Source organism: Arvicola amphibius, chromosome 4 (genome assembly GCF_903992535.2).
Source record: "Arvicola amphibius chromosome 4, mArvAmp1.2, whole genome shotgun sequence".
Classification (NCBI taxonomy): Eukaryota; Metazoa; Chordata; class Mammalia; order Rodentia; family Cricetidae; genus Arvicola; species Arvicola amphibius.
The window spans coordinates 152,494,755-152,521,936 of NC_052050.1; the positions used below are offsets into that span (position 1 = coordinate 152,494,755).

Here is a 27,182-nt window from a genome sequence, read left to right on the forward strand (position 1 = left end):
GCTGGCTCTGAAAGTCTCCAAGGGTCTCTGTCCTCCTTCCCTCCCTGGGTCTCCCCGGTGTCCCCGTCTCTGAGAGGCTTGTTCAGGAAGGACAGGCTGGAGTCGAGCCAGCTTGGGCAGCTCCTCCACGCAGCTGGCATCTGTAGGCATCACTCACTAACACCCTGCTCTCAGTTTCCTGATGGACTATGGCATTTTAGGATACTGTCCTTCTTGGGCTCCTATAGGGCCATGACTGGGTTCTACTGTGAAGACTCAGAGGCTCCATTTGAACCAGACCCCAGAGTTGTCAGGTTTTGCATAGGGCAGTCAGGATTACATGGAAGGTTTTCAGGCAACAGTCCATAGCCTCCTGACCACGGCTATGGTGGTTAAATGCACCTGGATGACAAGGTGTGTGAGTGGGTTGTTGGGCTCTGTGCCCTGCCCATGCACCAGAAGCAGCATGTCTAGCTCAGTGCTGACCCTGTCTTGACCAGGTTAAGAGCTGGTGAAAGGTTGTCTATTCTTGTCCCACTGATGACCAGCTCAGGCTTCTGACAACCAACCACGTTAGACAGCAGCCACATGGCTGAGCCAGCCTGGGTCTACCAGAGCAGGGGAGCGCATTCCAAACTCCCTGAGACATAGAGCTCCTTCTGCAACAGCTTGTCTTTTACAGTCTTACATCGGAACCACAATGAGTCCTCCACGGGCATAGATATTCACAGGGAAGTAGAGTTCTATTAGCATCAAAGAAATACACACGTGACCCATATCGACAGAAGCGCTCAGATGCCAAGGCTTTCCAACCATGATTGTCAAGAAATGGTTAATTCTTCCCCAGAATCACAGGGAGCACTGGCCCCAAGCCCAGGGTGACTAACAGCTGCCTCTGCTATTTCCACTCCAGTAAACATTGCCCAAACAGTCTCTCATGGAAAGCAGCAATTGTCAGAGAAGGGCAAGTATGTGTGCATACATGGGTACATGCAGACCCGTGTGCAGGTGTGTGTAAGTGCATGTGTTTGCACAGGGATGTAGACCTGTGTGCACCTGTGTATAACTATGTGTAAATGCATGCAGGTGCAGACCTATGTGCATGCATGTGGGCACAGACCTTCGTGCAGGTGTGTGAATGTGTGCATATGCATAGGTACATACCTGTGTATGTGTGTAAATGTATGCATATAGACTATGTATGTGATAAGTGTGTGCTTATAAGAGCGGAGAAGGGCTAGAATGTGGGGGAAGCAGTCACTGGAAGGTTGAGAACTATCAAAGCCCTGGATCAGAGCTAAGGTTCTTCTTTGGTGGAACTTTCTCCATCCCCTCGTGAATCTCTGCCTTGGGAAGCTGGGTCTGCAGTGCAGCTTAGCCAAAGGTTGTAGAGGTAGAAAGCTCCAAGTTGAAGATGTGGCACCATGCGGCCTACATGCTCAGACCCTGGGGCACATACCAAGCTGGGGTTGACAAGCCTTACGTCTGCTACTGAGGATGCAGAGCTAGGTGGAGGCATGTCCAGACTCTGGCAGATAGAGCCAGTCAGGACTCCTCCGGACTATGGCTCTAGTGGGCCACCTGCTTGGAGGGAGCCAATGAATAAATCCTGTAGTCACCAGCCCTGACCACTGTCCTCCTTGGCTCGAGGCAATGCTGGGTACCGAGCACTATGAGTGATGGTCCTCACTGAAGGGTGGAAGAGAACCCACACTTACGCTTCTAGTTACAACAATGTATTCCAGGCTCCAGCAGCAAAGGCTTCACAGACATTGGATCATCTCTCTGAAATAACGGCAAGACACACAACCCTGCCTCAATGAGGCCACCCTCAGTGGCAGGATCTGTCAAGTTGGGCCTGAGGACTGCACACATCCCCAGTGTCCCCGCTGTGTGCCCAACACTACAGCTGAGGTCCTGTCTGGCCAGAAGCCAGCATATAGGTCATCCTGTCCCTTGGTGGCCTCTGGCTTTCCCTGGGGTGGGCGGGGCTGTCTGCTGGTGCCGGAACAGACTCAGGACAGCTTGCTCATGTTTCCTAGGAGCTGACTGCTGAGTGCATTTGCAGCACTCTGGAGGAGAAGATGCATCTATAGGAGGGTGCCCAGGGCTTCCTTGTGCTGATCTGGGAACACAAAGTCCTATCACCCCAGACCACTTCACTGGGACCTTGAGCACTGGCTGGCTATAGGGCCTGCTTGTATGCTGAGGTCCAGGTGATGATGTAGTGGGCAAATCCTGACTACCAGGTTTTGTTTTTGTTTGTTTTGGAAACAGGGTTTCCCTGTGTAGCCCCCTGGCTGCCCTGGAACTCACTCTGTAGACCAGGCTGGCCTCAAACTCAGAGATCCACTTGCCTGTGCCTCCCGAGTGCTGGGATTAAAGGCGTGCGCCACCACCGCCCTGCTCCTGTCATATCATTCCACTCTGATCCCTTGGCTCTATTTCAGGTGGCTCTGATGAGATGTCCACTTACCTCTCCCACCTCAGACCCAAGGCCTGGCAACACTAGCCCAAGGCAGAGAGTAGGTAGCTGTCGGATGCGTTTGTGGCTTCTGAAACTTTGTCAAAACCTTACCATTTCCTGAAAACCTTTGTATCTGGAGGGGTCCTGGAAGCTGGGACACAGGATGGGAATGTCACGATGGTGCTAGACGACAGTGAGAAGCTGGCCTTGAGGGCTGTGGTAGGTGTCCTTCTCCATTTAGCCTCCAAGGAGACTCCGAGTTCATGACCCCAGGAGCTGACCCAACCTACATACCACTTGAAACACTCTCTCAGGACTGGGGGCTAATACTGAGGCTGCAGGTCCTAGGGAGGGGTGCCAGCATGATGGGGCCCATACTTCATTCACAAGCCTAAGAGAACTTCACGTGACTCCGCCATATGGGTTTACGAGGGGCTGCTCATTAAGTATGCTGGCCTTAACATGTTGCTTTGTTCAGTGGACGTGGACATACCTGTGACTCTCAAATCCAGGACTCAGCAGACAGAGGCCACAGCAGGCTTTTCCATCCTTTGAGCTCCCACCTGCACTCTGCTGGATGCTCACCACCCAGCCTGCTTCTCCCAGGCACTGAGCTGTGGTGAAGCTTGTTCCGTGCAGATCTTCTATCCACAGAGTGGAAATGTTTGTGGCGCCTGCCTTCCAGGGCCGTGAACTTGATCCGTGCATCTCTGCTGTCCTCTGGTTCACCCCGGTCTTGCAAACTGTCAGTAAGAACTCACGATGTCATATGCCGTGAGAACCAGCAAGTGCAGGGGTCCTTGGAGGTCCCCAGCCCACCGTGAGCTGTCCGTCAGGTAGTTCAGTCTTTGCAGCTGGCCACTACAGTGCCAGAATGGACAGAAGAGGACAGCATCCTCCCCTTTTGGATTTTATTGGGGGTGGATGGGTTGGGAGGAAGAAAGGCAACTTGTAATACTGCATTCTAAAATAAAAAGTCTTTTATTTTTAACAAGATAGCAGCTAACAGTTTAAGAAAGCTTGGGTATATGTGCAATTTAGAAAATATTTGGCTGTTACAAGTTAGCATTTTTAGTCATTTGTAAAGTGCTGAGAAGTGTGCTTCTGGTGAATATCTGAATTAGGCTTTTTTTTAAAAAATATTCTTAGCCATCCAGTAAGAAAAACACTGATGTACAAACACAGGTGGGGCAAACAGAGGATAGGTTACTCTCAATATGACCCTGTATGTCCTTTGTGGGGGAGGGGTGGACACCGGCATGGCAGGCAATGCAGGCGATGGCTGACTCATGGGCACCATGGGCTGGCTTTCTGACAGCAAGTACACAGACCCGAGCCTCTGCCAGCACCATCCCTGCGTGGCTGCACCCACACGTGCCAGCACCATCCCTGCGTGGCTGCACCTGCACATGTCCCACTGTAGATATTACTGTCAATAGCGTGAGAAGGCAAGGATGATTTGGCATGGAAGCTGGAGTCCAAATGTTGACAGGTATTGAATATTTTGGCTTAAAGCAAAGATTATGTACAAAACACTACAGCTAGTAATATTGACTAAAATGTTAACAGTTAATTTTTAATAGAAAATGCAATATAAAAACACTATTTGTTAAAGGGTACAGTACACGTATCAGTCACTTTGGAAAGCCCCAGTCACTCCCAAACAAAACAAGTTGACTGGACTGGATGGAATGTGTCACCTGGCTTTTTAAATTGTTACAATTTTTATTCTGAGATTTAAAAAAATATATAGGATATAAATAACAGTAGTGAGTCTAAGTCAAATAGAATGATTTTAAGAACTGTTAATGGCCTCCTATGCTCCTGGATGCTACAGTGCCCTGTCAGCTCTCTGAGGTGTGTCCGGAACTGACGCCGTTAGCGCACTTGGCACCTCGGGTGAATGACGGGGCAGAAGGTAGCACTACCCAGAACTCTGCTCAGTGACTCAACAGCCATAATGCTGCTCTGCCTCCCTCACACATCTGGACTCGGCTGTGTGGTGGGAGGAGGCAGAAGCTGTATGTCTGCTGCATGCTCCTTTCCCAAACGCTGCTTCCAGTTGGTCCCAGAGGTACGGATGCAGCCTCTTCCACTTGGCCTGCACCCGCTGAGAGCTGTCCCTGCTTGCCACCCTCGTGCCAGGCAGCAGCCTCTGCCCTACGTGCTTAGCAGTGGGATCTGCCACACCATCACTGAAGACACCAGGTCCTCCTGAGAAGGCTGCCGAGCCTTCCTGTGCACTCGCCGGTGGCCCTGGCCCCCACACACCACCAGTGCAGAACTGGCTTTGGCTCTCCGAGAGCGCTGTGCCCTGCTCCTTGGGGAGCCACTGGGGTCCTTCAGGAGGTCACACAGGCTGCTGTCCACAGATCTGTGCTCTAGGGAGCTGGAGCCATGCGACAGGCTCAGGGACCCTGAGGATGAAGACAGGTCACTCTTCTGAGCCGTCAATCCTGACGAGTCTCCCAACCAAGTGGCTGTGTTGGTGTCAGTATGGCCCAAGCAAGAAGTGCCGTCCTCACCGCCACCGGGCAAATCCTTGGGGTCTTCATCCTGAGGCTCAGGGCCAGAGGGTGGGCTGTCTCTGGCTCTGTCCTTGTTCTTCTGAAAAGCTGTGGCCATGACAATGAACTTAACAGGCCCGTTATGTGCGTGGTAGGAGACCATGCCTCGCCCTGAGAGGACAATTCAACAAAGGTCTTTAATAACACACATCCAGCTTAGGTATTAAAGTGCAGGATCTGACCTCACACTCCTACCCAGGCAACAGCTTGGAAAATAGCACTAATACATGGGCTAGCTAAAGCAGAAACACCCTGGTCATACCCCTGTCGACGCTCAGTTATCGGAGCCTTAAAGCCAACAGTTCGTGGTAAGCAGAGGATGGGGTGCAGTTCCAAGGACCCACACTGGGCAGCTCACAACTGCCTGTAATTATAGGGAATCTGATGCTTTCATCCGGAATCTATGGACCACACACACACATACACACACACACACACACACACACACACACCTAGAGTAATACAATAGCAAGTTTTGAGCTTTGGACATGGCATATTTCCTCACTTGCTCTATGCAAATGTACCTGATTTCCCTAAGTCTTAAGAAATCAAAGACTGATGTGTTCAGTGTCAGGAACACAATGCCTACACTCCCAGAAGGTCCTAGCAATTTCCACTGCAAAAAGTTTCTGGAGCTTGAGAAAAGCAACGTTATAGTTGTTTATTAAAACCAGGACTTCCTGTCTCCAGGTCATGGTTTGACTCATTCATCTTAGCCACCAGAGACAGCTCCTGGCCATGGGGAGTGTTGCCTCCCCATGTCACTGGCTCTACAGGCACTAAAGACAGACACCTAGATACTGGAGCATGGCAGGAAGTAGCAGAAACAGAGGAGAAAATAAAGTCGCCAGGAAGACATACTCTACGAGACTACCGTAGACAGCACAGAAAGAGGAAAGTGATGTGAGGAGCAGATTGGTGAGTAAAACGGAAGGGTGTGGAGGGGTCAAGGGTGAGTGTACAAGGACGGTTGCCTGGGGACTCAGACCTATAAACTGCGACCCAGGTCCTCCACCAGGTAGCAGATGTGTGGCCACCATGCTATCCCATTAACATTAGAAAAAAAAAACACTTGGTAATTAAAACTTGAGGTATCTGCTGTATATCACTCCTAACAAAAACAAAATTTAAAAATGAGTGACTGTGAGCTGGGGCGGTAGCTGGGTGGTAAGTGTGAACACCCGTGTGAGCCTGGATTTACTCCTCAGCTCTGAAAATGAAGGTGGGGGAGGGAGAGGGGAGGAAAGGAGAGGAGAAGGAAAGCAGGGGAAGGGGGGAAGGGGGAAGGAGGGTAAGAAGGGAGAGAGGGAAGAAGGAAGGGAAGGAGGGAAGAGGAAGGGGTAAATGAACTGGGATTCCTTAACCCTACCAGCCAGGAACATGATGGAACCCGGCCCTTGTTAAGAGGCGGCCGCCGCCTTCGCTTCCGTCGTCTGCTCTTCAGCTGCCTTCCCAGGTGCGCACTCAGGGTCTGTTTCACCTGTGGTGTCAGCGCCGGGTTCCTCTCAGTCTCCTCCTCCTCCAGTGAAGGACCAGGCAACCACTCCTGAGCATCTCCCACCTCTCATCTGAGCACTCAGGAGGTCTCCTTCCGTGCTACTGAAACCTTCCCATCACGCTCTGTCCTGGCTGGCGCTTGCCTGCGTCTTCCCATCATGCTTTGTTCCTGGTTGGGGCTTGCCTCTGAGTGGCATCCTGAGGTGGAAACCTCAAGACCATGATGCTGAGCTGCTGCCTAGTAAGAACTGCAGCCAAAAGCAACACTCAAGAGGAGAGGTGCCTACCCAGCTTCCTCTGTGCCCAGTAAGAAGGGGTCCATTTCCACTGAGCAAAATCCTATGTTCTGATGGGAACTAATGGGTAATAGAGGCACCATGAAATGAGTTCTCAGAACCGATTCTCCTGAAACTACTAACATGAGAGAGAGAGAAATGGAATTACGGAGGGAATATGAAAACAGAGTCAGTGGGCATCTCTGCTAACTAACTACAGCGCCTTCAAGACCACATGACAGCAACATGTCAAGCCACTTACCTGTCACTTTGGGGATACCCTGAAGACGAGGGACTGGCAGGGCCACAACAACGCCCAGGCTGGTACCAACCATGAGCAAGCCATGACAGACGAGCAGGCTGGTAACGGACAAACGCTGGTGCCCTGGGTAAGAAAGAGAAGTAAGTAGCCCCATGTCCCACAGCTGGCTCAGGCAGCAGAGCTGGGTGGGTAACAGGGGGTGTGCAGCCTGGAAATGCTCCAGACATCAAGGCCAGGTTCCCAAGATACCACTACGTTGTGGCAGGGCAAGCTCTAAGGATGCTCACACCTGTGACTTCCTCTTCAGAAGAGAAAGACAAGGATCCTGAGGTTGAGGTTGACCCATCAATGCATCACAACTGAACAGCAGCAAGCGCATGGCAGGTCTCCAGTCTCTCCTCAGACTGGCCTGGCCAGAGGTGAGCCAACCCCAGAGCTATTCAAACCATCTGCTCCTACACAGTTACATAGTGCCTGCTGTTCTCTCTCTCTCTCTCTCTCTCTCTCTCTCTCTCTCTCTCTCTCTCTCTCTCTCTCTCTCTCTCTCTCTCTCTAGCAGCACACTGTGGATGAGGTGCGCTGCCTTTGAGGCTTCCGGAGTTTCCGTGCAAGTGCACCCCACAGGCACAGTGCTAGTGAGGGTAAAGAACAGGGGCGGTGACTGCACTATGGGGTCAGAGAGGCCTCCGGGGTGCCTGGGCTGTTCTGAGCCTGCTCTGTAGCCAGGGAACTGACCGGGCAGGAGGAGGGCTCTGGAGGAGTGGGAGGAGCAGCAGTGCTGCAAAGGGAAGTGACCCAGGGTGGGAAGGAGTCTTAAGTCTGGTCTAGCATTCTGACCCAAAGCCGACCGACACAGAGGTACTGAGTTCTGTTGACTCTGCTTTTCTGTAGAACATACGTTATTTTTGCTATGCCTGCTTCTGATACAGAGTTTGCGCCGAAGGCAAGCAAATACTAGGGTCAAAGTGGACTGCGGGTCCTCAGAGATTGTTTTTATGAAATGCTTAGACTTCAAAACAGGTATTTTAGAAATAAAAGGCATTTTTAACTTCATAACACTGATCTGTGTCATGTTTTAAAAAGCTAAAACAGTATTTAATCCCCGAGATTCCAAATTTGTCTATTTAGGATGATGCAGAACTTAGGGTTGCAGCTAACCCCACAGTGGCCACGTCCTCGAGCGGATGCTTTCAAAGGCTGCTGAGAAACGCTGAGGAGCTCCGGAGCCCATAGGGGCCTTCATGACAGCGGTTATTGCTGAGAGCTGTGTTATCAGGCCAGGGCAGGCTGGTGGGTCATCCCGACATGCAGGAGCCACTTCCTCCACCTGTCCCACCGGGTCCCCCACGCTAAGACAGGAAGACACATGGGAAAGTGGAAAGTTCCAGTGAGTCTGAGGGACTTCCTTTTTAAAACACAGAGGTATGGGAAGTACCACAGTGCCAAGAATACCTCACCACTTCCACCCAAGGCCTGGGCTCTGCTCAGAGCAGCTGTCTGAGGAGCAGTCGTGCACCCGGGCGCCAGTCAGCTGCTGCGTGCAGGTGAAGCGCCACAAATGCCATCGCTGTGACTGGCTGCTCTGACCGGACATCGGAAACTATTCTGCATTGGGAGACCGACTTTCCTTTATTTTTTCTACGAAGAAGAATTTTTGAATAAATAATTTTTAGAGTGTTGACCTGAGCTGGGCTTTTAAAGAAGCCTGAGAAATACTTTTACTGTAAATAAGGTCACTTCAAGGACAATTAACGGGCAAACTGGGCGTCTCATGTGTACCGCCATTTCACTCAGTGGCTCCAAAAAATAGTTTACCATCAAAGCACGAAAGACGGAGGAGTCACTAGATATTCTCATTCATCTGGAAATACATCTTGAATCCTTCATTCTCTGTTTGAATCTCCTATATATAAACAGTGTGTGTGTATATAGATATATTTTTTCAGAGTAATTTCACTTTTACACCTACATTATCTTAAGTATAGTAAGAATCTGGGAAGTGTTCCATTGCCTTTTCAAAGAAATCCCTTCTGTCAAGAGTGTATTCCCAAGGAGAATGCACAGAACAGTACATCAGATTCAGATGTCAGCGGCATCCTGGAGAGGTCAGAGGCCCTGCAGGGATGCTGAGGTACAGGCGTTTAGGTGTGCATCAGCAGGGTCTCCTCTGAGCCCAAAATGCTGAACTGAAGTCAGGACAATCAGATAGAAACCACGAAAAGAAATGGCCTCAACAATTAGCAGTAGCAATAAAAGCTAGTAACAAAAAGGAAGCAGGTAAGTCCCAGATGCTACTATTTTCTACTTTTTATTTTGGAACTAAGTAAAACCTTGTCCCAGGAACTGGCTGTTTGCTGTCTTCAAATGCTCACCTCCCCTGCTGTCCAGGGTGGTCCTGGTTAGCAGGAGAATTGATGCCAAGGACCAGCTGTGTGTGTGCCTGCATAGAGCTTCCCATTCACACAGACCTGGGAGAACAGTTTAACTCACCAACCCCCACCAGGAAGACTCACACTGTTTGTTTTTGTTTTTGTTTTTTTAAAAAAACAAAACACTTGGCCCTTTTATTTGGCCACATCACTCCCGGCAGCCATATCCGCTCAGCAGGGTCACAGAGGGTAACTGTGTCCCAGTACCTCTGTCACCTCACTCTGAGGTGACACAGAGGCTGCTGGAGGCTGCTCAGGGGCCTTCCCAGGCTGCCAGCCACACCTTCTGTGCCTCTGTTCTCAGAGTCCAACGCCTGCTCTAATAGATGAGCCCTAGGCAGGATCTGAGATCTACTGCTGGGCGGCAGTGTGCTCCGCGTGGTTCACATTAGGAGCCCACGTTAAATGGCCTCAGATCTGAATTCCAGTGGAAGGGGAAGCTGACTTGCTAGGAACTGATTGATTATTCCAGGTGTGGTCTTAGGTCTGATCAACTTCCAATGACTCCAGTATCATTTCTTTCCCAAATTTTGTCCTTTATTGACTCAGTGTGTCTCTAGCTGCAGGACCTACTTGGACTTTATTACTCTTAACAATGGCCTGAACGGGCACTGGCCAGTGCTGCTTCCACACACACTTATGTGCGTTTACAGCGGTACAAACAGCGGCTCAAACACTCGGGCTTCCACACAGGCACTGCTGTGAAACACTGGCTTTATTCTCCCTAGACCGCAGTGTGTGGAGCTCCATTCTGGGATGTCAGGAACTGCTGATGGACAGAGCAGACAGAACCCAGTTCTTACCATAGAGCACTGCTCTGAGTTACCCTCCCCCACCACCACTGCGGGACAGTACATCAACACTAAAGGAACACTGGGGGTGCACGCATGACAAGGCCTCCTGAGGCGGAGTGGAAGCCACTTAAAATACAGCAGACGACGCTGATGAGCACAGTCCAGCTGAAGGTTTTCCAGTTCACGCTGGTCTGACACCCCTGTCTGTCCCACCCATCCATGAGTAAGAAGCAGACTGATGACCTCCCGCATGGAACTAGACCAAGACCTGTGACAGAGGGTCCCACAGGCCATGTCCAAAGTGGCTCGTATCAGTACGTTTTCCACAGCTGTGACCAAATAGCTGACATTAGCAACTTAAAGGTCTGATTGACCTTGGGTCACGGCTTCAGTCCAGGGCTGCACTGCTTCTACACCTGTGACAAGCCAGAGATATGACAGGAGGGTGTGGTGAAGAGAGCCGCTCATCTCATGGTAGCTGGGAAGGGAATGTGCATGGGTCAGGGGATCTCTCCAAAGCACGCTCACCCCCCCCCCCCACACACACACAACACATCTCCAAGTAGACTCCACTGTCTCTCAACACCACTGAAGTATGACTCCATCGCTGGATTAGGCTGGAGCCCTCATAAACCATCCCTTGAATGGTCTTTCACCCATGAGCTGTCAAGAGGCATTGTTAGAGTCAAACTCTAAGGCTGTGGAGACTCTGACAGACCCTCTAGCCTGAGGGAAGAGGGTGGTGAGACGGGCAGTCCTCTGGAGAAGGACCCATACCCCACAATCCCATGAGTCCGGTAGTGCCGAGGGCCAGGCTCTGCAGAGAAGGCTGGGGCAAGCTAATGTTTGGCTAAGTGGAAACAGTGAAGAAGGCTCAAGAGGGGTAGCACTGGCTACGGGGTGAAGGGAAAGAACTCAACTGCACCATGCTGTGCGGCTCAGCTACAGAACACACAGTGCAGAAGGCTGAAGAGGGGTAGCACTGGCTACGGGGTGAAGGGAAAGAACTCAACTGCACCGTGCTATATGGCTCAGTTGCAGAACACTGCACACCCAAGCTGAGTGGTCTCCAAGTGTTTCCTAACCAGAGCTGGCTGCCAGCCCAGGAGGGAGGGGTCCCCACAGGTCTGTATGTGCCAGGCTTGCCTGCGTCTAGGCACGTACTGCCAGTGGATCTGCTCAGAAGCCATGCACATCCCACTGTCTACGGCAGGAGGAAACCAAGAGGACAGATGAGAACAGCACACAGTTCACTTTTAGAACTGGGTGGACATGGAGGGCGTGAGGAACACCAGATAAGGGAGGGCCGGCGAGGGAGAGCCGCAGAGCCACCTCACTGTTCACTGGGAGTTCTTGCGGTTTGGTTTCGGTGTATCATGTACAAGGATTAATTTCATAAAAATCTCAACCCACAAACCCCACGCACTGGCCACTCCCTCCTCTCCCCAGCTCTGACAGAAACTGCAGGGGAATGAACCCGAGGAAGAGCAGGGCCCCTGTGGCAGGGACTGTGGCCAGACAACATTCCTGTGGTTGGTTCTCAGGATTCCAGGAACCATGGCAACCAAGGCAGCTTCCCTGGAGGCCACAGAGTACCAGGTCAGGACCTGGGTCCCAGAAGCCTTTATCACAGAACAACCTAAGAAACTCCTGTTTCTTTCCATGTCAACAGAGTGAACAGGGCATTCTCTGGCCAGATGCAAGCAGGTGTTGGCAGCTGGTGAATCTGACGTGGTTTCTGTCTAAGAGACAATAGATTCTGACAGCAATGCCTGTCTAGGTAGCTTATGCTTGGAAGAAAACAGTCAAGTCCCCAGCAATATGCTTTGGGAGCCATCCTGATGCTAAGTTGTTTTTATTTTCTAAAAATAGTATGTATTATATAAACCTTTATTTTCCTAACTAAATAAAAGTCTATTAGTAATTAAAAAAAATGATTAGCAGCCAATCCAACAGAAGAAAGCACCTGGCAGCACCCCTAGATGCCTGTGCTCTGCGAGTCTCAGGGAATCTTTCCTGCCGCCATATTTTTTGCCTCTACCTCATTATTCCTCATGTCATAGGAGGAGTGTGTACCCTTCTGCATTCTGACCCCGCAACTATTGTGCTTTTTCAAGGCATCAAAAATGCTAATTGTGATGGACTGTACGTGTCAGAATTCCCTTAAATTCTCATGTTGTAGGTGATAAAATTAGGAGGTGGTACCTGAAGGAGGGGACAGATTAGATCAGGACACAGGGCAGCGTGAAGGTTGGCCTCATGATGGAATCAGCACTGTTACAGCAGGGACCAGTGCGGATGCTCTCTCTACACCATGTGAACACGGTGTTGTCCATGAACAACCTGTTCTCTCTGCCCTGTGTGAACATGTGTGAAGGAGCTGTACACAAACAAGAACGTATAGCCTACCCAGAACCTCACAGCTTCATCTTGAACATCTAGCTTCCAGACTCAGTGAATAGGTGATGCTGTTAGAGGCCTCAGCCTGTAGCCAGGACAGAGGCCAGCAGCCTCCCCAGAGTCTTGCTCTCCCCAGCGGACACCTTCCCCATCACAATTCGCCCAGACTCCCCCACCCACTCACTGTGGTCTCAGCCACCTCTAAAGGATGACGGTGTTTCTCTTTCTCACACACACGCACACACACGGCATCTGGACTGAGTGTGAATCAGTCACATAACTCACAGCTGCCCGAACAAAGCACCGCTCAGCACCCCCACCCTCCCACCAGAGCCCATCTCCCCGCTACCGAAGCACACGATGTGAGCACTGTCCAGCAGCAATGCCCGTCTAGATGACTGGCTTGCCTGTGACCCACATGTGAACACCGTCTAACACAGCACATCCGCTAACGGGCGACCAGCTCACCTCACTACCCAGTGCTTCCCTCCTAACTTCAGCCCATTCCTGTGCTCTCCATCCCCACCTTTCTGCCGTACTCTCCCAGGCAGCCTGGTAGGCAGGACCCTGAGGACAAAGGGCAGGCAAGACCCACTCAAGCCTCTCCCTGCAGGATCACTCTCCCCAAATCCACCCTGGCATGGTCTCTCCCCGTCCCTCTCCAGTCTTCAGTGACTTCCTGCAGGACTATGAAGTTACCTTGCCTTGCCTCTGGCATCACCATCAGATCCATTGTGGCCATTAGTGAAGCCTTTAACATAGTCACAGACAGGCTGCATAACTGTGCATGCAAACTACACGTTTATATACACTGTCCACACACTAACTCAAGCCAGGTAGCACACACAAAGGCTGTGCATCTACACGTGTGGGACATATGTGAATAGCCAGGGTCCATGGACTGCACTGGTTATATGTGCACTAGCAGTGGCTGTCCCTGTTGTTCCTTGAACTCTGCTGCCCTCTTCCATTCCTTCTGAGGTACCTGGCTGCAAGCTGCACATGGGAGAGTGACCCTAGAACCCTCCCTTCCTTGGAGAGTACCTGGCAACATGCTATGCACAGGGGCATCAATGTTGACATCCTGCAGGTGCTTCAAGGTCTCTGTGTGAAAGAGGCGAAGGGTGGACCCCGAGGTGAAGGCAATCCAAATGCCAACGCCAGCCACAGCCATGTGGGAGATGACCATCCCTTCATCCTGGTGGGCCTCCAGCTGATTCTGAAGAAGCAGAGGAAATGAGATTATATAGAGTATTAGCGGTACAGCCAGAGCTAATCACAGTGCTGGGAGCAAAGATAACACACAACGGAGCTAGGCTGAGTCACTTGTGAGTGTCGTGGGGTCCAGAGGAGCTCACACTCCTGACTGTGACAGCGCTGATCTCCTATTCACAGTCACAGAGTAGCATCTGTGGATATGACACTCTTGTGGCATGTCCCTGAGTAGGGACAAGTGTGTCACAGAACACAGCGCGGCCTTCCATCTATCATAGCACCTGGACAAGCTGGGCCAACAGCTTCACACCATGAAAGGGGCTGGGAAGGGATGGCTGCTGATCCTGGTCCCCAAGGAGACATAGCTCAGGGAGCAGCCTGGTAAGAGGGTGGTGGGAAGCAAAGCCGTGGGGACCAAGGAGAAAGCTGGTCCTTCTACAATCCCGGCAAAGACACAGTCGCAGGGCCGCCTCTGTGGGATCCCATTCTCGCGCTGGAACCCCAGGACAACACTAAACTGCACAAGGCCTGACTGGCAACAAACAGCTCTGCAGTCATCTTGAGACTAGCGCGCGCGCGCGCGTGTGTGTGTGTGTGTGTGTGTGTGTGTGTGTGTGTGTGTGGTGGCCAAAGCCCAGGCAGGGTGCAATGAGAAGGTCAGGAAATTCACACTAAAGACCAGTCTTGTGGGGTTCTCTTAATTTGGACTTAAAATACCCCCTGAGGGAACAAAAACCTAGCTCTGTGTCCTCAGATTAGAAGGGAGAGGAGAGAGAACCTGACCCCTGCCACAGAGACAATAGACTTGCCAAGGTCATGGAACCCCACACCCTCACAGAGGCCCCCCGAAGGGCTAGGCTGAGCTACACCCAGCATTAACTGGATCTCATTTCAACGGAAGATTCCAGGGCAGGAGTGCTTTGCTTGTAAACGGCTGGCAGAGCCCAGGTCAGGAGCTGTACCGATGTAGTCTCCTGACCTTGTCTCCTTGGCCTGGTTTTCAGGCTGCTTGCTGCTGGCACACACAAACTAGATTGATTTTTAGATATTGATCATGCACACTCTGACCCTGTTGAATGTTTTGTTGTTTCGTTTTGTTTTTTAATCTGTTAGTGATGGTCCAGATTCCTTAGGGATTCTGGACCCAAGACAATCTCTTAGCAAATTCATATCCTTCTTTCAACCCAACGCCCCCCAGTCTATCCCCAGCACCTCTGGTAAAAGCAGCCAACTCTGTGTGGGCAGAAGAGGAGGAAGTGGGCCTCTGTGCACCCTTCATGATCTCATGTACACAGATGCTAAGCTGACACTCACCATTCTCTATGTGCTCCGAGACACCAGTACTGGACTGGTCCTAGACTTCTCTGTGGGCTCATGCCGAGCAGTATGTCTGACGTTCATGGGATGGCCCCTGTGACAGGTCTTCCTCTGATGCTGGTGCTGCCACCCCTCCCCCCAGGACCACTGGAGGAAGAAGCCTGATTATGATTCCTCTAACTTCATGCATAACTTCTTGCCACGCACACCTGTGCATCACTGTGATTTAACACACAAAGAACCAGGAACCTTCCACACAGAGCTGTGATGCAGATAGGAGGAATCGATGTCACCAGCCCAGGATCCTGCAACTGCTCTGCACTTGAGACAGCTGGGGTGCCCTGAGCATGATCCAGTGCCAGGGACTAGAGAGGGAGGTGGCTTTGAGTAAGAACAAGCAAGGGACATGGGGTCTGGGAGGGCCAGACTGCTCTGTGTACTGTTCTCATGGGCCAGATAAGGCGATGCCTGCCCAGCTTTCCAGGTCTGGAAATGCACATCAACCTCCCCATAGCAGCTGCACTGCCAAGCCTCAGGTGGAGGACGAGGCAGGACATGTTGCCTTGTATTACCTTGTAGTGCTGAAGGAGCCTTCCCTTCCTGCTGTTTGCCCAGTGTTTATGCTGGGTGCAGAACTGTCTGCGGGGAAAAATGTCCTGCTGCACATTTGGGGTACAAGCCTCCATGACTACTGCCCCTCATATGAGTTCAAGGCAGAGCAGTAACTGCCCCTGGAAACCTGGGGTAGCTGGGCAACAGCTTGAAAAAGGAGGCTTGAAAAAGCAGAAGAAACCATGGCATGTGAGGTCACATCAATGGAGAACGAAAGAGCAAGACTCTGTCTTCCCACCCATGTCACAGTGTCTACCCAACCTTCCCCAGAAGCTCCAGGGTCTGATTCCCAGCAGCTTTCTCAATTTGACTTGCAGTCTGCCGTCTGCAGCACTTGAAGGGCTGCAGGACCATTGCAGAGGAGAAAACACATTTCATTATCTCTGTTCTGTAGTCAAGGTCCCTCAGTGCCCTATGTCACATGGCAAGTGTCATATTCAATAGGGAAATGTGCAAGTCTGCTTTAGGGCATGAGGTCAAAGGCGCTAGCTCCGGCGGACTTGGCTGTTTCCATCTCTGCCTATAGCCCAGGAAGCTGGGGTGGGGGTCCAGACCTCTTCAGAGCCCATGTATTCAGGTGAGGGATCCAGGTTCCTGTTATGTGGCTGTTCCTGGCAGCTATCAACCCTGCTATGTCCCCTCATACCTCGCCCCCTTGGCCCATGCTTCATTCAGTCCAAGAACCACGGTTCCTCCAGGAGTCACATCTCCTCATTCTGACCATCCCTGTGGTTTCCTCTCCCATGCTGTCCTAGTGAACTCTGCTTATTTTGATAGGGGTTGTAATGAGGCCCTGGGGTGAGGGCCCATGGCCTGACCCACAGATTCAGGGAGACACAAGACTTGAACATTACAAGGCTAGTCCAAACCTGGGCATGGGTATACCATGCCTGCTGAGGAGTGGGCAGAAAAGAGCCATCAGAGCTCCACAGCATCTTACACCGCCTCATGGCTGGACACAGCCAGGATCTGCTGTATGGTACCTGGTATATGGCAGGTATAGAACGGTATTTAGGTGCCAGATGAAGGGACAGAAGACACTGTTTCAGTTCTGTGATGCTGGGCATGATTTTCTGTTTAAAAACAAACCAGGCCTAGGACTTTGTACTGGCTAGTCTCATGTCAACTTTATATAAGCTAGAACTATCTGAAAGGAGGGAACCTCAATTAAAAAAAATGCCTCCATAAGACATATCTGTGAGGCCTTTTCTTAAGATTGATGTGAGAGTGCCCAGTGCATTGTACCATCCCTGGACAGGTGGTCCTAGGTTCTATATGAAAGCAGGTTGAGCAAGCCATGAGGAGCAAGTCAGGAGCAGCATCAGCTCCTGCCTCCAGGATCCTGCCCTGTTTGAGTTCCTGTCCTGACTTCTTCGGTGAAGAACAGCAACGAGCAATGTGGAAGTGTCAGCCAAACAAACCCCTTCCTCCCCAACCTGCTTTTGGTCATGGTGCTTCACAGCAGCAACAGAAACCTTAAGACAGACCCATTTCTTCCATCCCGGCAAAAACTGCTCCTGAGCAAGCCTCAGAGGGTCTCAGAGGTCACAGGAATGTCAAGAAATGTGTGTGTGGAGCTAATTATCATAGGTAAGAAGCGTGGTTGAAGACCACTGTGATGCTGCTGTATTACCACCCTACCTGTTCATTCCATCTATCTGAGTTTAGTAAACAGCACAACATGCGGTGGAAACTCAGGGGCAAGGAAAGCGTCTTTAGAGTTAAGTAGCTCCAGCAGTGAAGCTGTAACTGTGAAGTCAGCATCTACCAAACCCCAGAGAAGTCAGCCTGCTCCTAAACAAGGGATAAAAGGCAAGAAGAAAAGCTGGGAAAGAGAAAAGATGACGAGGGGCTGGAGAGAAGCTCAGGGATTAAGAATGTATACCACTCTTGCAGAGGACCCACCCGAGTTTGGCTCCCAGGCACCCACATTAGGTAGCTTACAACTGCCCACAACTCCAGCTCCAGGGGCTCTGACACCAGTTGGAGGAGGCAGCTAGTTAGTTCCTGGCCACTTAACCCTGAAATAATCACATGGAAACTATATTAATTAAATCACTGCTTGGCCCATTAGCTCTAGCTTCTTATTGACTAACTCTTACATATAAACTTAACCCGTCTCCATTAATCTGTGTATCGCCACGTTGCTGTGGCTTACCGGGTAAAGTTTTGTCCGGTGTCTGTCTCTGGCAGGGCTACATGGCTTCTCTCTTACTCTGCCCTTCTTTTTCCCAGCATTTAGTTCAGTTCCACCCCCCCCCCCACCTACCTAAGTTATACCCTATCATGGGCTCAAGACAGTTTTCTTTATTCATTAATGGTAATCACAGCATACAGAGGGAAATCCCACATCAGACACCCTATTCTGGTCTCTGTCAGTACATACACACATGTATACACAGATGCAAAAATAAAAGGCAGAGAATGCAGCTCCTCCACAGTCAGCACTAGGAGTTCCCCTCAGACTCTGCAGGGGACAGAAGTGTCACCTGAGAGGCGTTCTGCTCAGGGCTGTCAGGATACAGGCCCCAAGCACGCACACCCTGGCCTATGAACATTCCCACTCAGCCCTGCGGCAGCTGACAAGATGCCTCAGCTTCAGAACCCCCTGTGCAGGAAGGCAGCTCCCTCCAGCAGTGGCACCCCCACTCCAGCTGGTGAACACAGGATGAGGTCCTGGGCTGCACCCACATCTCAGCTGTGGCTGCCCATAAAACAGGAACAGCATGAATCTCACTTACCCAAAAAAGCAGGTTTTGCTTCTCTCTATAAATGTGTTTAGTTATTTTAGACTAAAAACTGCCTAGAGGGGCCAGGACTTGGATCTGGAGAAGCTCTACTCTTGGAGCCCTGGTGATCTCAGCACTGTGCCTGTCTGGAGCACGAGACACCATAAAGCAGAGAGGGAGCATTGCCTTACCTTGGAAGCCTTCTAGGGAAGGCTGCTGAGCACCCCTGACAGTTTTGGGTTTTGTTTACAAATGATGATGATCATGCCATTTTGGGGGGAAAAAGTCTTAAAATAGTGGTATCATGCCTCAGTGTAAAAACAATGGACGAGAAACAAAACATTGAGATTTCAGTGCCTGCAGCTCCAGTGTGCTGGGCTGGATGCAGGCATTTCCCTCCACCAACCAAGCACCCCTGACTTGGTTGGGCCCAGGAGAGACACACAATTGACACACAATTGAGCTGTGGGTGGGCCCAGTGCTACTGCAGATACAGAATCCGCAAGGTGACATTGCTAGTCGTCAAGACCGCCCGGTGAAACAAGGTGGCACAGGGTTTGGGACTTTCTAGGAACATTGTTTACAAGACGGTGTCACTGGTACCTACAAGGGCTGGGAGGAAGTTGCCATGGTACCTGTGACTGGAAGGGAAGCTCTTATCACAACAGTGGCTCTCAGGTGGATACAAAAGTAACCAAGGTTACCATGAAACTATGGGGGAAACATCTGTCCATGTTTCCTTCTGCCTTTCCTGAGGCCAGCTGGCAGGCTGGGTCTTGGGAACACAGAGGAGCCACCCCTTAAGAGAATCAGAAAAACAGACAGTGCTATAGTGGCATACTCGTCATCCCAGCCCTCAGGCTCAAGCTCAGCCAGGGAGAGGGAAAGTTATCTCGCTGCAGTCCCAGGGAGAAAGTTCTGAGCTTGGACGTGCCAGGAAACACAGTGCCCTGCCTGCACCTTTGCCCCATGTGGAAACACCCTGGTTCAAACTGAGCCTCACCCCCTGACCCTTGAACTGCCCCGGGAGTCTGCAGGCCTGAGACTGCACCACATTGATGAGCTCCACGTCACAGGGCGTACTACAATTCACAGCTCTGGAGATGGGAGCATGGTCAGGTAGCTGAGTGCTGAACATGCATGAGGCCTTGGATTCCATTCCCAGTACCAAAACCACCCCGAGTTCTCTATATCTGGGGCTTAAATCCCACTCTCTCCTGAGGTGACAGAACATGCTGCCAACGTACGTCCTGAAATAGATGCCTGGGCGACACTAAAAATGTGACAGTGAACTCTCAGCAAAGACCCAGACCCTGCCCTGCTCTGGTGAGCTGGCAGACTCCACCAGAGATGCACATGTTTCCGGGAGCCAATGGCGATGGCAGTTTGGTCTGCAGATTTCTGAACAGTCATCAGAACATGTCAGACTAAAGAAGCCCTGCCCCAAAGACAAACACTTGTCACCTCTTGTATGACACTTAAGGCTATTCTGTGACAGGATTGCTTTGTTGTTGTTCTTGTGCTTTTTGATTTTCTTGAGACAGGGTTTCTCTGTGTAGCCCTGGCTGTCCTGAGACTCAACTCTGTAGACCAAGCTGACCTCTGCCTCCCAAATCCTGGGGTTAAAGGTGTGCATCACCCCCTCCCCAGCAATGTAATTCATGTTTAGTGGCTAAAACACCAGCACCCATGTGACCTGAGCTTCCTTCCACAGGGAAGGGCAGGGTGGGAGACAGTAAAAGGCTGACGGGTGACTGCACATGGGCAGTCTGTCCAATAAGCAGCATCAGACATGGCAAGAAAATGCCAAGGGCACAACGAAGAAGAACATACAGATTATATGTCTGTGAGCTGCAAACACACACGCAGGGGTATGGGCAGCAGGCATGACCACAGGCAGGGGTGGTATGTGGACCCGCCATTCTCCAGTGGCCGACACACAACCTCTCTGCCTGCACTGGCCGCCTTCCCTGCTCTACAGCATACCCGTCTTACCCAGCTCCCCCTGCGGGGGTTTGCTTTGGGCACTTCAGACTACCATTCCTTTGACATCCCAGAAAGGAGAGTCTGGAAGATCGGAGGCTCCCCACAGAGAAGAAGAGGAAGAAACCAGTGACGGTGGGCAGAGGGATTTAGAGAGAATGGCTGTGTACGGTGCTGCGATGGACACGTGTCACCGCACGTCTGTGCCACCAAAATAACAGCAATGACATGTCAATGCAGGCCTGCTGATGGAAACACGCAGGACACGTGTGTGGGTGCTGATGGCAAGAAAGGGGAGCACATGGAGGGAGCACGGGGGGGAGGGGGCAGAGAGATACGGTAATCTGAACTTTCTGCTCAATTTTGCCAAGAATCTAAAGTGACTCTAAAAATAAAGTTTGTACACAAAATAGAACCTTGCTGTGTGAGCCACGCCATCATCACTGAGGGTGTGGGGTGTGACTGTGTACTTCTTTCTTGTGGGCGGCCTCTCAGGCCCTCTTACCCCTCCCTACCAGGGTGGCTGTCCCTCTCTTCATATCCAGGAAGACCTTGTTGGACATGAAGCATGTTAATTATTGGTCATATGTACAGGAACTATTTCCCCAGATCTGAAATTGAATATATTGGCGCATGTGTACAACATCAGGTGTGAAAGAAAGGTTTGATGCTTAACTCACAGTCCTTTTCCCTGTTGGCAACTTCTGGTGTCTGGTATCTCGGGAGAGGCACCCTCCCTAGCACAGCGAGCCACACACCAATCCTGCATTTTGCCCTGTGAGTTTATGGCTTCTCCTTTTGTTAAAATTCTCACAATGAGGAAGTTTTGGGTTTAGGAAGCCTGCATTGGTCTCCTGAATGTCCAGCTAGTCCTTCCTTCATCTCAGGAACGATCCCCCAACCCACTGATGAGAAATGGTACTCCAGCCAAGCGCTGATTTTCCACATGTCCCTGAGGGCTGTTTATATCGAATGTATTTTGAAATCAATGTTTCCACTACTTAGTAGGTAAACAGAGAGCAAGCATGCCCCAGAGAAGAGGTTAGAAAATGGTGAGATGCGTTTTCTAGTTAATTATATCGTTCTAAGCAAAGCCCCAGAATGCACCCCGTTCCTGCCATTGACACTGCAGAATGCCTGTGTGGCTGGGACACAGTCTGTCTGCAGCAGGCAGCAGCAGATTCGTGGCAGCACTCACCTCTATAGTGTGCGTCTCCATGCTGGCCATGAACACCTGTCCTCCTGAGGCTGCCCACAGCGCACCTTCCACCAGGAGAAGGCTTCTGACAGGCAGGACACCCAACTTGATCACTTGCTGGGGTTCCGAGTTCCACGATCCATCTTAAAAGATAATATTTTTAGTTCTTTGCTGTAGGATGATGCTCTTGTGCACTGCAAAGATTTGCTACTTGTATTAGTCTAATAAAATGCTGACTGGCCAGTAGCCAGGCAGGAAGCACAGGTGGAGTGATCAGACTAGGAGAATTCTGGGAAGAGGAAAGGCAGAGACGCAGCTACCAGCCAGACACAGGGGAAGCAAGATGAGAATTCCTTACTGAGAAAAGGCACCAAGTCACATGGTTAAACAGAGACAAGAATTATGGGCTAATTTAAGTTATAAGAGCTAGTTAATAATAAGCCTGAACAGGCCAAACAGTTTATAATAAATATAAGCCTCTATGTGTTTCTTTGGGAATGAATGGCTGCGGAACCAGGCAGGACAGAAACTTCTGTCTACAGTTACTCTAAACTCAAGTAACTGTACATAGAGAGAGAGAAACAGGACACCACACCTCACTGCAAAACCGCCTGTAGCATGTGGAAGACACAGAGGACAGCAGGCAGGACGGGACCCACCTTCCTATGGCATCTCTCTACCTAGCATGACTCTAGACACATTCCTTGCTTTCTGTAAATTAAGTATCAGTTTCTTTATCTATAAGATGGGGCAGTACTGTCACAAGCCTTGAAACTTGTTTCAAGAACTAAAAATAAGACATACACATAAACACTCATTGCAGGACCTGTCACATTTCCACAGATCCTGCTGCAATACAGCAGTAATGCATGAAATGATTGGTTGTCAGAAGGACCGCATGAATTTTAAAACATCCTACAATTGTGAGGAGAACCTGTCTTTACTAAGGTGAAAAGACCAAACAAAACTAAGCCAAAGGCCCTGCTCTTCTAATGTCTTCCTTCCTGACCCCCAGGAAGCCAAAGCTGTAATGAGTTCTACCATGACTTAAATGAAATGTGAATCAATAGCATAGCAACTGTTAAGATTGAAAACAAGATTTAATGCAAATTAAAGTGGTTGATGTGACTATCCTGTAAGTATTTAATTGTTCATTCATTAAGCTCCAGGATTCCAATGGTAATTACATCATCAGTGTGACTTCCCTGCCATGTGAGTTCTCTCAGCTCGGAGGAAACAAGGTCTCAGCATTTTTTCTGTCCTGACCAGGAGCCCTGAGCCTCTGGATACAAAGCCTATGAGGAGTGAACTGGGCTGCCAGACAGAGGCAACTGAGCAAGCTGGATTACTGCTGTGTGCTTCTCATTACAATGTATCTTTCAAGAATTTTGATCAGGCTGAACAATGTTGCAGGATGGCTTTGTACCCCAGTGTCCCCCTTGACCATGCAACAAGTGCACTAGGTTCACAGACAGATGCATGTGCGCACACACATACACGTGTGCATTCATGCACGCATGCTCACAAAAATGCAGGTGTGCACACAACCACATACACACACGCATGCATATACCTTCACCTTTCCCTCGCCTGCTCTAACATTCATACAAACAGACATTCCATGTGGTACTCACAGCCCTTTACAGCACTGTGGCCTGTACCTGTGATGAAACTTGCGTGTGTTCAGAGTAGACACACTGTCCTCTGATGTTCACAGGCTCCTAAAGGCATGGCATGGAATAAGAACACAGACCTCTGAAGCAAGACAGAGCCCTGCCTGCAGGCTGCCAGAGGAGTGTGAAGTTGCTGACTGGCAGTATGGTGCCTTTGAAACAGGAACTCCAAGATCAAAGGTGGGATAACCCACTTTAGATATTTTACTTTGGTTAAAGTTCGACTTCCAACAATCAGCCTCTGTTTTCTGGCCACCTAAGCAAGCTCTCTTTTCCGTAGATGCTGTACTCTTGTCTCCCTGGAAGGGCCTGTGCAACCTCACTACTGAGAGTGTGTGAATCCGGGCCAACTCTTAGGATAACTTCTACCTAGTAAGGCACCTGCACCACAGACAGACTTCATACATGAGCTAACAATACTGATAACCCCAAGTCTTCACAACCTGAAACAGTCCCATCAAGTCCCAGGTTTCCAAGCCCCACTCCAAAGCAACAGCACCTCCATCAGGCAAGGACATAGTCTCCGATCAATAATATTCTCAACCACCAACAATGGAAGGACAACAGGCTGTGTGTGTGGACGCTCGGGCCACCTTGCTCTCTACCACCCAGCCTGCCCACAGTGTGCAGGCAGTGTATGCACAGCGGGAAGGCTGCAGAGACAGTGGGACTATACAGCTATTGTGGGTTATGATGAGTACTGCACACTACACCACAGAGCTGGGCTGGCCAAGCCCAGGGACGCACAGCGATGAGGATTAACCCTCCAAGCAACTGACATACAAGAAGGAAAAAAATCAGAAGGCCAAGGGACAGGATCAAAGAAAACCACCTGGAAACCTAAGAGAAAGGCATCACGGATAGGGAAATATAGAACAATATAATGGCAATCAGAAAATTTGACAAAAGAAAAATATACAAAAGCTGCTCTGCACTGGGAGGTGGAGAGGAGTCTGATTTCTAGCCAGGGTCAGGGCCGAATGTGGGAAATTACCTGGAGCCTTGGTGTAGCTGGCTACTGACCCATTGACCAGGCCAGCATACAGGCCTTGTGGGGAGCAGGCCAAGCTCATGACAGTGGACTTGTCAGGGGTGTAGAAATGCTGAAGCCTCACTTTCTTGCAGCCCTGACTGCTTTTGTAGATGGAAATGCTACAAAAGAAAAACACACGTTAGTGGTCCCATGTGCACCCTGTGAGAAGCCCTGGTGCCAGTCCGCATCATCAAATGGCAGTGCCCTCCCACTCAACTCACACGGGCTACATTCTAAAGAACTCCTGCCGTCATTCTGATTTCATTCGTAGAGCTTAGAGAGAAATTCTGGAACATATTTTCTTCCTATAGATTTTGTAATGTTAGTTTAATTCGTCATTAAACAGTGTCAATGTTCCAGATGATTACAGCAAAAAATATTGGTGCTTCATTCCAAAACTGAAGAAGTGGTATATTTTTAAGAAGGATTAATAAAAATGGACCACTCGGGAGGCAAGCTGTGGGGAGCTTCCCCTTTACCTTTTAGGATAATTGCCATGGGTGAGGCTGACTGGTGACTGGAGAATCCCCTCCCCCCTCACATCTTACAGGGCTCACACTGCCCCACGTGAGGGTGGCCTGTCTTGCACTGAGGACAGTCCCTAAAACAGTGACTGTTCTCTACCTTCCTTCTTCCGTGCCCAGGCAGATGGTGGGCACATGGGATGCTCTCGAGGCTGTGGCCTCCGGGTCCGTGGCTTCGCTGGACTCCTGGGGCTTCGACTCCTCCGCGGGAACGTACACCATGCACAGGATGCGCGACTCCACGTTGAAGCACTCAATGACTTTGGGGTTGGAACCTTGAAAGGAGACGATGGCGACCTGGCCCATCTGATCGCTACAGCTCCCGATCTGAGACAGCGCGTGAGAGGGAGAAAGAGTGTGAACTCCCGCATACTTCCAGAATTGCTAAACGGTCAGGTTGGGCATGATCCTGGAGACGCAGAACCCCGGCCTATGACGGTATTGATTTTCGTGTGCCCATCACACTCAGAAAAAGCAAATCAAGTAAAAGGATGCCTAACAGAGTCCATTTCTCTTTTCAGCGTACTGAATTTGGCTTTTAAATTTTTCAATACCATGAATACAACTTTATTTTCCAAGTGAAAAGTGTACACATCGGACAGCAGACACCATCCTTCGCACAATTGCACGGGCCTATTCACACACTCATTTTACAAAGTGCCAGAGAGCAAATTAGCGGCAGTGTTAAGTAAGCTGGCACCAGGGTGCAAGAGCTCTCAGCCTCAGTGAAAACAAGCCTTTCAAGAGGCCGAAACTGAAAAGAACACAGCCCGAGCAGGCCATCCCAGGGAGCACAGTGCGTGCTGCCAGGCAGCTCCGGAATTTCAGATTTCCGCAAGGAGCCCCATGAAAGCCTACTAAGCTCCCCACAGTTGACAGTCTGGAGGGAGCCTGACCCCTGTGGACAGCTGGCTGGTTCCCCCATACTCAGCTTCCCTCCCGCCTGGAGCATGCTGCCACACCTCCCTGCCTCTCCTGCATGTATTCTATGCAACAAGTAAGCAACCCCCTTTGACCCTGTTGGAAGGAGGCCAAACCATCAAGTCCCTGTGAGGGAGGGAGGGAGGGAGGGAGGGAGGGAGGGAGGGAGGGAGGGAGGGAGGGAGGGAGGGAGGGGGGGGGCTACTACTACTGAGTATTGCTGAGAGCCTAGACATTGTGTAGAACCAGCTCTGTTTAACCAGGACTCCAATGTTCGAGAAGAGGAAGAAAGTCAAGGTGGTGTGACACTGGGATGGAGGCTTTGTCTCGGGTCCTCGATGGTAAAATTCTTAGATGGAAAGGAATAAAAGCCAACATTTGAATTCCTAAGTGCACACCTCACAGGAAGGCTGTTTGGAAACCTGACTGGGTATTTTGGGCCAATGTCCCCAGCAGTTCTTTCTCAAGCTGCCCTGAAGACAAGCAAAGAGCCTTACCCACAGGAAGCCACGTGCTGCGGAGGATGAAGCTGCTTGGCTGTCGTTGCTTAGGTAAGGCTCGGGGTTATAAGCTGCGCACTCGATCTACGACGGAACACAACACTGTGGATTCAAAATGTCTTCCATCTGTGGCTGGCTGAAGTGCGGGCCTGAGCCCAGGCCCATGAACAGCCAGCTGTGGAAGTCTCATGAGTTCATTTTGCAGATGTGAATTCCCAAGGAGGTTTGGTCTTTTGTGTTTTTATTTTTAGAACCCCTCCACCGTGCTGAAAGCCAGCTGGGCATGCCAAATCAGCCAGGAGGACTAAGCCAGGGGCAGGACAACAGACAGTGTGTCCACTGGCCTTCCTGACACATGTGCAGGGCAGGGGTTCTGAGGCTTCTAAAAGTGTGCCTCACCTGAGCCAGGGACAAGGCAGCCCCCACGAAGTGGATCAGAGGCCAGGAATAAGGCAGAGGTAACAGTGCCAAGTTATTTCTTAAAGAAAGGCACAGTGCCTTGTCAATGTCGATGGGCCTCGGTGCCTGAGATGAGGACACAGTGGGCACTTCAGCAGAGAAAGTGCACACCACATCAAGCAGATAAAGGCTTCAGAGTCCTGGCCCTCTACAGAAAGGGAGTGCAGAGCAAGCTGGAGCCCCACAGAAGAGGCTGGAGCACAGCGGGCCGTGGCCTACAATAACCTTAGCCGGCAGCACTGGATGAGCCTCACTGGTGGGCTCCCAGCAACATCATCTCCTCTCCAGTAGCACTAACAGGGTGTGACGCCGGCGCTCCCCAGGTAAATCCTCTGCAAAAGCAGGTAC

The 27,182-nt window shown here is 50.6% G+C and overlaps 1 protein-coding gene across 3 annotated transcripts in view; it reads right to left on the bottom strand.

Moving 5' to 3' along the window:
* Nucleotides 1–3,661: 3,661 nt before the first annotated feature.
* Nucleotides 3,662–27,182, bottom strand: part of Arhgef10 (Rho guanine nucleotide exchange factor 10) — an 81,779-nt gene continuing 58,258 nt past the window's right edge. For all 3 annotated transcript variants that reach the window (XM_038326085.1, XM_038326086.1, XM_038326084.1), the window contains 7 exons: nt 26,373–26,459; nt 25,055–25,281; nt 24,392–24,549; nt 21,725–21,867; nt 13,715–13,889; nt 7,048–7,170; nt 3,662–5,124 (listed from right to left, as the gene is read on the bottom strand). In XM_038326085.1, the coding sequence (XP_038182013.1) occupies nt 4,607–5,124; nt 7,048–7,170; nt 13,715–13,889; nt 21,725–21,867; nt 24,392–24,549; nt 25,055–25,281; nt 26,373–26,459 (1,431 nt within the window). In that variant the 3' untranslated portion in view covers nt 3,662–4,606. The remainder of the gene's footprint in view (nt 5,125–7,047; nt 7,171–13,714; nt 13,890–21,724; nt 21,868–24,391; nt 24,550–25,054; nt 25,282–26,372; nt 26,460–27,182) is intronic.